This window comes from Echinococcus granulosus, assembly GCF_000524195.1.
Source record: "Echinococcus granulosus chromosome Unknown EG_S00064, whole genome shotgun sequence".
Taxonomy (NCBI): Eukaryota; Metazoa; Platyhelminthes; class Cestoda; order Cyclophyllidea; family Taeniidae; genus Echinococcus; species Echinococcus granulosus.
Genome location: NW_020170444.1, coordinates 105,045 through 116,613, shown reverse-complemented (window position 1 = coordinate 116,613; position 11,569 = coordinate 105,045). Strand labels below are relative to the sequence as shown.

General features: G+C 41.7%; 1 protein-coding gene across 1 annotated transcript in view; it reads left to right on the top strand. All coding sequences in view use genetic code 11, as the record gives it.

The window, feature by feature from the left end:
* Positions 1 to 1,807: 1,807 nt before the first annotated feature.
* EGR_06819 (39S ribosomal protein L52) overlaps positions 1,808 to 11,569 on the top strand; it is a gene marked incomplete at both ends in the record, with an annotated part of 14,862 nt that continues 5,100 nt past the window's right edge. Inside the window, 8 exons of the mRNA XM_024496068.1 lie at positions 1,808 to 1,848; positions 1,979 to 2,306; positions 3,001 to 3,438; positions 5,227 to 5,474; positions 5,702 to 5,980; positions 6,333 to 6,840; positions 7,973 to 8,492; positions 11,044 to 11,387. Of these exons, the coding sequence (XP_024349488.1) occupies positions 1,808 to 1,848; positions 1,979 to 2,306; positions 3,001 to 3,438; positions 5,227 to 5,474; positions 5,702 to 5,980; positions 6,333 to 6,840; positions 7,973 to 8,492; positions 11,044 to 11,387 (2,706 nt within the window). The remainder of the gene's footprint in view (positions 1,849 to 1,978; positions 2,307 to 3,000; positions 3,439 to 5,226; positions 5,475 to 5,701; positions 5,981 to 6,332; positions 6,841 to 7,972; positions 8,493 to 11,043; positions 11,388 to 11,569) is intronic.

Below are 11,569 nucleotides of genomic sequence, written 5' to 3'. Positions count from 1 at the left end.
CAAATCCCCGTTCCTGAACGCAATTCCCATATAAAACAAGACTCTAGACTTGGGTGAATTGTCAAGGAGCATCAGTGATACCGCAATCAAGTATCTTCTCAGTTGCACGGAAATTCGATGACTGGAGCGGATGGCGCGTGGGTGTTTTCCTTACAGCACCGATGGCGTTGTGACGGTAGTTACAGGAGGTTGAACGAGGCGAGAGCCAGAGACAACACTCAAAAGAGGAGGGGGACTGTGCGCTACTTTGGTTAACTCAGTTTTGGTAAAGGACCACTTTGTGTCGTGGCCATTGTACCTTGGCTTTGTGGGCTAGCCTCCGGGCAAGATCAGTATCCCCAGCCCTACTGTAACACAATAGTGGTTTATCCCTCGGTTCCGGTGAGGCGCCACTTTTGTACTTTGAATTAGCCCCCTTGTACCTCGCTGGGTGGACTGGCCTTTTGGGTCATGCCAATAGCCCAGACACCTTCTTCGTGCTGAATATATATATTCTGCCCGAGTATTGTGTCTTCTTCCGTCTTCAGGGAGTCTCGGGACGCCACACTACTGCACGTCCAATGCATATATTCTGCCCGAGTAATATGTATTTCTTTGACTTCAGAAAATTCTCGGGGTGCTGCAGTTGTGCTAAAGCAATGCGACCTTTGTGAAGAAAATGCATCTGTTGCGCAGGTAAGGAACTCAGTTCAAGGAATGAAAAATATTACTTTTATTGGCTGGTTGGCATTTCGATACGGAATGGACTTTTGACAATATCTGATTTCAAATTCTACAGAGTAGCCAGCAGAGGAAAGACCAGTTTTGCATTTGTCAAATCTGGCCTTGACTAAATGCTTATTAAATGCTTTTGAACTTAATGATCTATACCATGAATCAAGAGCACTGTTTTTTACCCATTACTTTTGGCATTAGGTGAATGTCCCTACAAAAGTGCTTAATCGTGGGCACTATCTTCCAATTTAAACTATGCACGACCCAACTTTAGGAATATGCGTTTAGCGGAAAACCGTAAAATTAACAATGGGTGCCGCCACTAACGTAGCCAAAAATTTCTTCCCTTGTGACAATGGTTTATAATTTCGCATTCACTTTTGCCCGTGACTAATTCCTTTTTAAGTGATTCTCGTTATAGCAGAGAAGGTAGGCCACATAAATATAGCGTGGGCAGTGGCACTTTGAATGAATACGGGAGAGCAAAAAGAAAACCGAAAATCATTTGTCAGTTGCCATAACCAGTAATCCTATCGTAGTGGCATGGCCTTTAGAATTTTCTGCGTTATAGTAAATAATGGCTTTCAATTAAGGAATTTGCCAGAAATTGAGCAGGAGCAGCATGTCTGCATTTAAAAACAAGGTGACGAAAGAAACATAACATGCAATTAAGTGAACCGTTTTCGGACTCGTGTAGGTTGAGCAGATTAAAAATGTCTAATGTAATTACTAAAAAAGTGTAGAATAGGGGTTTCGCATGTGTTCTGTCTTTAAAAGCACAAATTTTATAACTACTAGAATGTAGAAAAGAGTTGTTTAAGGCCGAAGTGGTTTACTTATTTGTATAGGTACAGCATCACTAATAGTACACTTATGGTTCCGGCCATAATTATAGGATCTGCTATTCTTGCTTGTTTGACATGTTTCTTTTTTACCGTTTTTAGTATGCGAAGATTTGAAACTATTTTTTGTCCAAGTTTTTTTGCTTAAAGTGGGTACTGCAGTCATGGTACCTCTGTAGCAATATGTTTGTATCGACTGAATTTGGCGGTGGCTGGTAAATGAGCGGCTTACAGTTGTTTGACGGTTCGTGATGGCTCTTTGTCCGGTTCTGTGTTTCGAATCTGGTTGGAGGTAGGTCGCGTTCTAACGCGTTTTTCGGTTCAACCTTCAACCGACATAACCGCCACAACTGCTGCGAATTATTTGACTGCGCCTTTTTGGGAAGATCCTCGTCCGCTTACTGCTCATTTTTTCCTGAAAGACCTTCCTCGTACATAAATCAGAATTCCACCCCACAGATCCCGTATTTTGTGTCTGGTGGGGGAATGGCTGGTGGAATTGAGGGTTTCATCCAATTTCGCAGTCCAGTTTTCACTGTTGGAGCATCACATAATACTTTTGTGAAAGTTACGACCTCTCTCAACTGTCTCTGTACTAAACCCATCTACAACGTTCTTATTACCCACAAACCACATGAAAGTGAATCCTTTCGTGTGCATAGAGAGGCTTTTATCGCATCACTCGATAGGTGGATGCATCAGCGTGTTCGTTTTCATGGTCTCGATCGAGCTACACTATTTAGTGGTCAGGTAACCCCGTTTTAGCCCAATTTAAAATGCTGTTTGTGTGTTACTTTAATACTTGGGTATGTGCGCAGCATTTTAGTAGTACTCTCATGGATGGTCTACTAGTCCATTAACCCGCTGAATCGCATGTTATTAAAGACGCTATTAGTCGTAATATGTTCCGTCTTTCGCCCAATTTATCTACATCTTTAATTCCTTTGCTCTCTGTATCTTGGCTTTTTGAAGTTGATGCATTCTTAGTAGTTAGTGGGGTAATTGATGTGGACCCACTGTTTAGTTGAATGCAGTTTTGAATCATGGCATCTGTTTTCAACGTCGGCGCCTTTAGCCCGTTGCTATTCACCTCGCTCTTAGCTTAACTTTAGTATGTGGCTGTTTTATCACAAAATTAGAACCCCTCTTTAAAAACAAATGGAACCAAATATAGCCTACTACTATTTGTTTGGTTCAACCCCCAACTGTCAATCATATTTAGTGATTTTTGGGTTTTCTACGCCACGATGGGCCTAATATTCGAAACTATCATGATATTACTTCGAGCGGGCACTCTCATAGGCATACTTTGAAATATTTATTCGAATGGCAGCAACTACAGTCAAGATCTGTAAGTGATAATGAATTTTATGGCCATTGTGGTGTGGTAGATGTGTCGACACTTAACCTGACCTTAGGTAAATCCGATTCATTAACTTTATAGCTCAATGAGGCCACGGTTTGGCGCTACGTACCGGAAAGGAGTACATTGCAAATCGTTTTGACCGGTTCCAATCTTGTCCCCTCCACTACGCATATCTGCCCAAACTGGCCAACAAATCTGCTGCCGTGTATCGATTTGAATGTTACAGGCTCCTACCGACACTTTTGTGCGGTTGAGTGTTACGGTTGCGGCAATAATGCTGGCCGAGAAGCTTTCCTTAACACACACTCTTTCTCCTCCTCTCCACTATCACCTGGCCTTCGGATACGTGTCTTCGGTTTGTGGATTTTTGGGAGTTGCTACCTTCAGCCCGGGATTTTTACTTCCTGGCGAAGTGAAAGTGGTTCTTTAACTACTTTTCCCTCTTCCCCTCTTCATCTTGATGTTACTTCGCCTGCTGATAGTGCTTTGCGTCTCGCTTTGATGAAGATTTTTACGGTAATGCGCCTTCTAATTCGTACCTCAAGTTCCTAAGTATCATTTTTTTGCACGATGGTTAGGTATTGTTAACTTCCTCAGACTTTATTCTTACCTACTTAGGAAGATTTTAAACAGGCACCACAGTCTACCAAGTTGATTATCGAGCGTTTGTTGAGCACTTTTTAAACAGGTATCATTTCCTCTCCATGGCCAGTATTTTTATGCCCCGTGAGCTTGTTCGGATCTCTGTTAAGTGATGAAACACATTGGCTACCGTTTTGAAGATTGATAGAGTACCATATGTTGAATTATACTTTAGTATTGCTGATTCTTGATATCAATATGCTTCATGTGGTGAACTGAGAACAATGGCATCCATGTTCTAGAACTTTTTTGTTGGACCTGTGGCAAATAACTAGTCCAGTTGCCAGCTCGGTAAAGTATTCTTTGTTGAGTTCACTTTTCAGCCACCTGTTTCTTGATTCCAGTTTGATGGGTGGAATGCAAACTGCGTTCTTTTTCTCATTCACGGGCTTTCGGATTGAGTGTCTAGGTCGTTGAACTTCGTTGTTAATTGATTTTGGCGTTTCTCTTATGTCTCTAACTCGCTTGTGTGTGTTGAGTGACCAACTATAAAGCACATGACAAAGTGGATATCTTCTTAGTACACTTGTTTTCCATTAATTGACGGTTGCGCATCGACTCATTTTGCAGTCGAATCTACCTCTATACCTTCAACTTCACACTGATGGGTCGCGATGTAGTTTTTTTCAATAATCTGCCAAGTATCATCCTTCTCACCCTCAGTTCATGACTTCATCTGACTAACTGCAATGCAAAGTGGATTATTCCCTGCCGCAGTATTCGATGATATATCTTATTAGTTTGATTGGTTTAAAATGTTTTTTCCTACATAAACCACAATTCATTTTAAGGTCTTTTTAATTTTTTTCGTGTTAAAAGGTTAGATTTCACTCTTAGCAGTCGACGCCTTTTCATACCTTTATTTTGTTTATGTTTGCGGTTGGAATCTTTTTGTGGGTTGATAACCTATATCAACTACCAAATCACTATTTATTTCTAGTTTCTTGAAGTAGAATGGATTAAAGGCGATTGAAATTTGTCGTTTATGATTTCTTCATGTTATGTATAGTGAAAATTGCTTCACAAACACCCAGTGTAGTGGTGCAGTGAATTATCTGATGCTCTAAAGTGCAAATCACAAAAAACAATAGCTGCTTTATGTTTCCAACTTTTGCATAGTGGCGCCTATTGTGCCTAAATCACACCTGATTATCTTCTCACTGTCCCTACTGTTTGATACAAAACCCTGATCGAAATGAGCCTGCAATAGTTGGTTGAGGGAAATGATTATCAAGGAGGTGTGCGGTCAAGGAGACACGATTGATTAAATCAATATAGGCAGGAGAAGACAATGCCTGATTATTGAAAGCGCTTTGTTGAAACAAAAAGAAGGAAATGATCATTAATGTTCATTGTACATCAACCAACGTTCGAGTTCGCTAGGGATATCGCCTGTATCTTTCAGGCATTTAACCAGTTCTTTTAGTTTCAAAAGCAATTTATTCATTTAATGAAGTCATTTGAAAACGATTCCCATAATTTTATCGGTTTTAAGGCTTTTTACAGCCTTCTGACTTGGATAACCGTTCATGAAAGCGGTAAACCCTTGTCCCTTTCGGTGATTTCAGTCTAAAGATATCTGGAAATGAATTTGTCAGTTTTTTATTGCTAAAGTTACAAAACTGAATTTTGGCTTAATTACACTCCCACTTCTTTTTGCAGCCGCCCTTAGATGCGATGGACAGTGATTGTCAAGAAAAGGCCTCTCTTTGGGCTGAGTCTGCTTTCAATGCCCTTTTTGATAATGTGAAGCGAATCGAGACCCCACCTGCTATTCGTTTTGCTGACAAATTCATCCGTCCGCACGAACACGCGCCTTCACCACACTTAGGCCATCGCCTTTTAACCACAGGCGATCTCAACGACGTCAGCTCTGCGTTCCAATCAGCTGGAGAGCCGATTAATTTGAGGTTTTTACTATCACACGTTTCATTGGCATTATTTTCATGGAGTAGACCTTGACCCCGTTTAATCCATAGCCGACCAACCTATTCCTTCCCTGTCGCAAATATAAACATTTAGACCTTATCATTTATCAAAACCAATGTCATCACAAGTACAATGCATAATGCTCCCTTTGCATCCGAGCAATCTACTTCATCGAATAACACTAACTTTAACATCCTTTGTCTTCTAGCGGTAGAACCTTTCAGTTTTTTGAGCCACGCGTAACACCCCAGGAGACCATTTTGATTGGTCGATTAGGCATGGAGGCAGTTACTGGAGCACTGACGATCGGCCCGGTTTTTATCTCAAAACAGTCGGCAAGTGTTCCCCTGCTACTCTTGTCTCCTTCTATGACTGATTTGGGGATGCGGAGCCTGTTCAACGAGGTGGTACTGATTAGACGACCCCGCTTAGTCGTCGCAGCCATGAGTAGTGAGACATCGACTGTTGTTCGCGCTTTTGGGCGTTGGTAAGGTGGTGAAGGGCTGTGAGGACTCGCAATGACCCCATCATGATTAGTGCTTTTAATGCTGAGATTTCTTTGTCAGCTACAACTGCCGATACTCAGATTACTTGTAGTAGTTTGATTAGCCCCATCTACTTGTCATCTGTTCATCGGCTTATAATGTTTGCAAAGTATTTATTCAAAACAGATAATATCTGGACATATTGGACGTCGATTATAAAAGCAAAATAGCCAGGGACTATGCCAAGCAGTTGTCAACAAAAATATTCACGCTGCTTCACGATATGGAATGCTACCGTTTTAATTCCGCGAAAGTTGGCCTATTTGTCCTCTCTCTTCCTTTCACTGTTTTAAGCCTGGCCACACTTCCACGTCTCTGTGTGATTTGTGATGCTGCTCTGAAAAGCGTATCTGTGGACACTGTCAGCGCAAGAGATCCACCTTCGCTGCATTTGGCTGAGGTTGTGGCAGAACCCATTCTTCTGCGCTACGTGTCCTCTCCTACAAATCCTCCTACTTCCTTCACCATACGATATGAGAGCGCCCGTGGTCACAATGGAAACAGCAATGGGCGGTCCTCGTCCAGTCTTCACCACCTCGAGCTCCACAGCTCTGCAGCACTATGGGCGTTCGCGAGCGGTCTCTTCAATATCGGCCACCGCATTCACCTCTGCTGTGCTTGTGATGGTGGCAGTGGTCCGCGGGTGGTGTCGGAGCCCAAAGACGCTCCATGGAGTAGCGCTTGTCATCATCTCGTTGGGCTCTATCACTGGCGCATTCTCAGTGTGAAAGAGGTGCTGGATCTTCTCAAGGTTGGTACTATTCGCAATAGAGAGCAGCAGAAAAGGTGGATCTCCATTCAGGTGTGTTTTTGTTGCTTATTCTCCTCTCCCGTTTAAATATCAAAAAGTAGTGAGAAAGTAAACAAAGCACAACATATCATAGCCATGTTTGGGCCTACTTTCTTTTAACAAATAAAAGTTTGCTCGATTTCGAAGTGGATTTCGCTGGTGGAATAGGCCATGTTTGCATCGGAAATCGCAATTGCATATCGCACTGAACAATGCCAACCGAGTAGCACGATTATACACCTCATTTTAAAAGGGCTTCTCATTCGAATAAGGATGGTTTGTGAAGAACTAGATTCTGTGCATTTTTAACGGTGTGGCAAAAATAATTTAGAGTAGTTTCAAAGGTTTCTAATCTCAGTCGTTAATGCTAGTCGATTCGCCTCTCTTCAACGGAAATTTGATCTAGCTTGATGATAGTCATGGTGATTAACAGCAATTTGATAGTTTTTCCAAAAAGATAAATTTGTAATTATTGAAGACGCCCTTTTATTCTCGTTGGAATACAGTTAATCAAGGAAATTGTTTCCAACTAATCTTGGCCTAAAGTCGAGCCATATTTGCCGAATGATGTCTGACATTTTATTTAAGATATACTCCCCATTCTTTTAACAATGGTGATGCGGGAGTGTACTACATAGTCTTCTTCCTTTGTGACGAAAACAATCTGCCACCTACTCTTATCGTTCCTCTGCCAGATGTTGCGGCATCTATTTGGCACACCAATTATCACACCAAAAGTTTCCCTAGTTGAAGTATAACTAGGTCCAGTTTCAACGTTCGTATTTGTGATTCATTTTCGCAGCTATTTTTAAAATTTTCTGTTGTAACTGTAGTTGGACTTCCAGCACAATCGTTTTTAAACTTTAGAGCCCATTCATCAATGAGCCTTGGGGGAAGAAATCTATCACCGTACTGACTGGCTTATGCAACCAACACACATTCAATTCACTGGGGTCATAGGACAAAACATTTGGGCATAAGAGTTATAACTCACGAGGTCAGCTATCCTGTAAGATATGTTGTTATATAATGGGCTTGGACAAAACATCGTTTCATTTACTGCCTCTATTGTTTCGTAGGAAAATGCAAATCGTGGGAGCTACTTGGATGTTTGTTTGCTCACATTCCAACTCTCTTACCATAGGGTTACGTTCTTCGCCACGAGTTTTGCGCCCCAAACGGCGGTGACCGTCAGAGCATCAGACTCTGGCTCATTGATCGCCATTCCATTGACCCCTGTGCTTCCTCGCCCCTCTGCATCGACTTCTTCGTTCCGAATTCTACCGACACCCGTGCGACTGCCGATCTCTTCCGTCTGCCGTGTCTCACCCATATTTGTCTCTTCAAGGTGCGCCTTCGGGGCAGACGATTGTTCCTGCCTCTCTCCCCCAACCGTTTGCAGGTCTCCCCGAATGGTCTTTACTCCTACTTCTCGACGGATATCTCTCGCTGCTTCTGTTCTTGCTTCCCGGGGAGCGTAAATAACCCTGTCTGTAGTGTTTGCACGATGCATGAGAGTATGCGAACGACGACCGAGGTTATTCCATCTGCATTGGTACCTCTAACGCCGATGAATTTGTTGTATGAAGCTAAAGGGAGAAAGACGTGTCTGGTACACATAATTCGCTGCTTGAAGTTCAGTGTTTTTCGACTGGAGGGCTCTGGTGAGTGTGCCATTCGTGTATTCGCTTCCATGCTGCAGAAATAGCTAAATAGATTAAATAGCACTTAAGATGAAAAGGCAATGCTAAAGAAAATGTTCCAATTATGCAAGGAACTAAGAGAACGTCTTTTTTGTTGCTAACAATACTATTACCCGTTTTCAAATTGTCACCATTTTTTTTCGGAAAGTATTTAACATTTTCTATATTTTTTTTCCAAAATCTCATTGACTATGATGTTTTAAAGTAAATTTTCCGTTTTAGAATAAGTGGATTAGTAAATGCATTGCTTATAGACACGTCCATTTCTGTTTGGAAGTGTCTATCGTTTAAGCATACTGTTCTCAGACGAGACTTGTAGCGGTATGCGATTAGACTTCCACCTGTGCATAACATATTCTATGCAGACGTCGGCAAAAAACTTAGCCCTAACCGAATCAGGTTATGCCTCATTTTTTTTCTCTTTTACGCATGTTATTGTCTGACGCCAAGGGCATGAAAAGGTGGTGTCAGTGTGATGCTGAACGATTAGGATGGGGGTGGGAATGAGATGTCCACCTCCTGTTCTAAAGTGCGGTGTGAGTTTTGCGATGCAGGATGTGAGGTCTCGCATCGACATGTAAACATAAGCATAAGATTTTCTTTCGACTGACCGACTGACTGTCCAGTCTTGACCCTTTTCAAGTAGATTTCAGGTGTAGCTGTTTACTCATCAAAAAGAATTCATTAACGACCGTTTCTATCTATAATTACTACACACAAAAAATGAAATGGTTCCGTACAGGTGTGGGGTATTATTTGGGTCGTTTAAAGAACTTTCAAATATAAAACCATTTTCACTACAATTTAACCGGTTAGCGGACTGCCTGAAATGCATGGCTTCTCTCTTCAAATTACTTGGAAAAGGCAAAGGACAAATTCAAAGCTTTCGAAAGCAACTCGCATGATTTACTCATACCAGATGTTACTAAGGCTTCTCGGCACCTTAATGGTGCATTAACATGTAACTTGCGACTTGTAATTCTTTGCCATGGAGAAAGGAAGATCTTCTTGGATGCGATTCATCTGCTCTTTTTTATTTCTACTTATTGAAGCTCTTTTTGGACTGCACTTTCTGCTATGCAGTAAGCTGTACGAGATGTCTCTGCAACTTTGGATGTGAGTTTTAATTCCTGAGGAAGATAATCCCGAATCACATCCATGCTTTTCGACCGAAATGTTGCCGGAGCTTAAGTAAGAGGAAAGCGGTACGGAAAACAGTGAAGAATGTCAACAAACTGACATGTAAGGACGCATTACAATGCGTATGTTGTAGCAAGCTATTGCATGAAGCTACGTCAAAAAACACTTTTTTTGGTCTTCTACTGACTTGCTTTCTTAAAAGGACTTATCAGTACAGAGGATTGCGCATACTGAAATGCTTAATCCATAAAAATGTCAACTGCGAATCACTGCCGAATTAACGCGATACGTTTAACGCTTAACGTAGCTTATTATTTGGGCATCTCGTCTAACTTGCTGCATTCATTCTTTCACTAAAATTCTTGGTCCTATTGTGAATTTCGCGGAGTCAAAATAGGAAGTTTTGGAGTTTTTTTTAGATGCGAGGATCATTAAGATTTCTTCACTTTCAATTTACTCTCTGGACTAACCTCTTGATTCCTTCAGTGTATTTCTCCAGCCGCTAGTAAAACGCGCCTGCAATCTCAACGTACAGCGTAACTCTTTCCACGTAATGTGAAAGTCGTTTTCACTTAAAGCTTGTTTGGTAGCCCAGTGTCGGACCCTAGTGTTCAGCATGGCCCAGCTATAATTAGAGGGTTTCCATGGCTCGTCTTGCAGCATCAAAACCCCATTTTGACATTTTCTCGTGCTTCGGAAGAACGCTGTTTTTTCTCCTTACGCATGGTTTGGGCGTAGGTTTTCATCGTCGTCTCCACCCTAGTGTATGACTTGACATTAGACTACGAGGTCAGACGGTTTGTTAGCGGAAGGAGTCGCGTGAAATGCTCAGACATGGCTAAAAATTAATTCGCAGTTTGCGGTGGGTGGTGCATAAGCACAAAAACTATTGTCGTCCTCCATAGACTTACTTTACCCATCACAAGTGCGTCAGTTTTTTGTTGACAAAAGTCACCTATCTGAGCGAATTTAAATTCGGGAGACTTTTTGATCTTGGCAAGGTTTTTTTTTCAAATAATTTAGCATCATTAGTAACATTTAATTTATTTGATTGGAATCGTTGCCTAGGATGCCCTCATAAACGGTATTAGAGAGTTCACAGAAGAATAATGAATTGTCGTTTTTTCAAGGTAATGCATTTGGTGATCTACTTTTTTTATTTTTTTGGGAGGGGTGTTTGATGTGTTGCTGCTAATTAGTTCAGCAGCTACCTCAACGAAACCTGGGTTCGTTTTATTTCTTAAATATTTCCACGCCAATAGGTTGAATTTAAAAAAAAAATGCTTCTCTGAATAAGTTGTGGCTGGATCTGTCTCGATACTTTGATCAGCTTTATCCGGACACGCTTACGACAGTTTGTTAAACCTTTCAGTGAACGTTCAGCTCAAAATCCTCGTTACCGATGGATCAGCGACCGGTGTAGTTTGTTACAATTTCGACTATACTTCTCAGGCATCCTGTTATCCGAGAACCGCTGCAACACCATCCCTGCAGTGGTTGGTCGCATTGCTTGGTCTTGAAGAGCCACTCACGCTCCAGGTGTTGACACATTTATCGACGGTGTCAGAAGACGCGGAGGATCCGGTGCGAGTTGGCCTCGGCGTGTGGTTTGATTCACCGGGCTTCCTGAGACCAATATCTCTAACCTTAGAAAAGGACATTACGAACGAAGTGAATTCTTACTGGCGTTTGAACACCGTGTTTATCGGCAGAGAGGTACGTCTCCCCATCGCGCCGGTTCAAAAATTCCACTTGACATGCTGCTAGACGCGAGATTGAAATACTTTAATTTAACATCTGTTTAAGTGATTGTGTGGTCTGTATGTAATTTTACAGTAAATTGTTTGAAACATTCCTGTGCTTCTGGCTCTGGTCCACAAAATAAATTTTATAGTGAA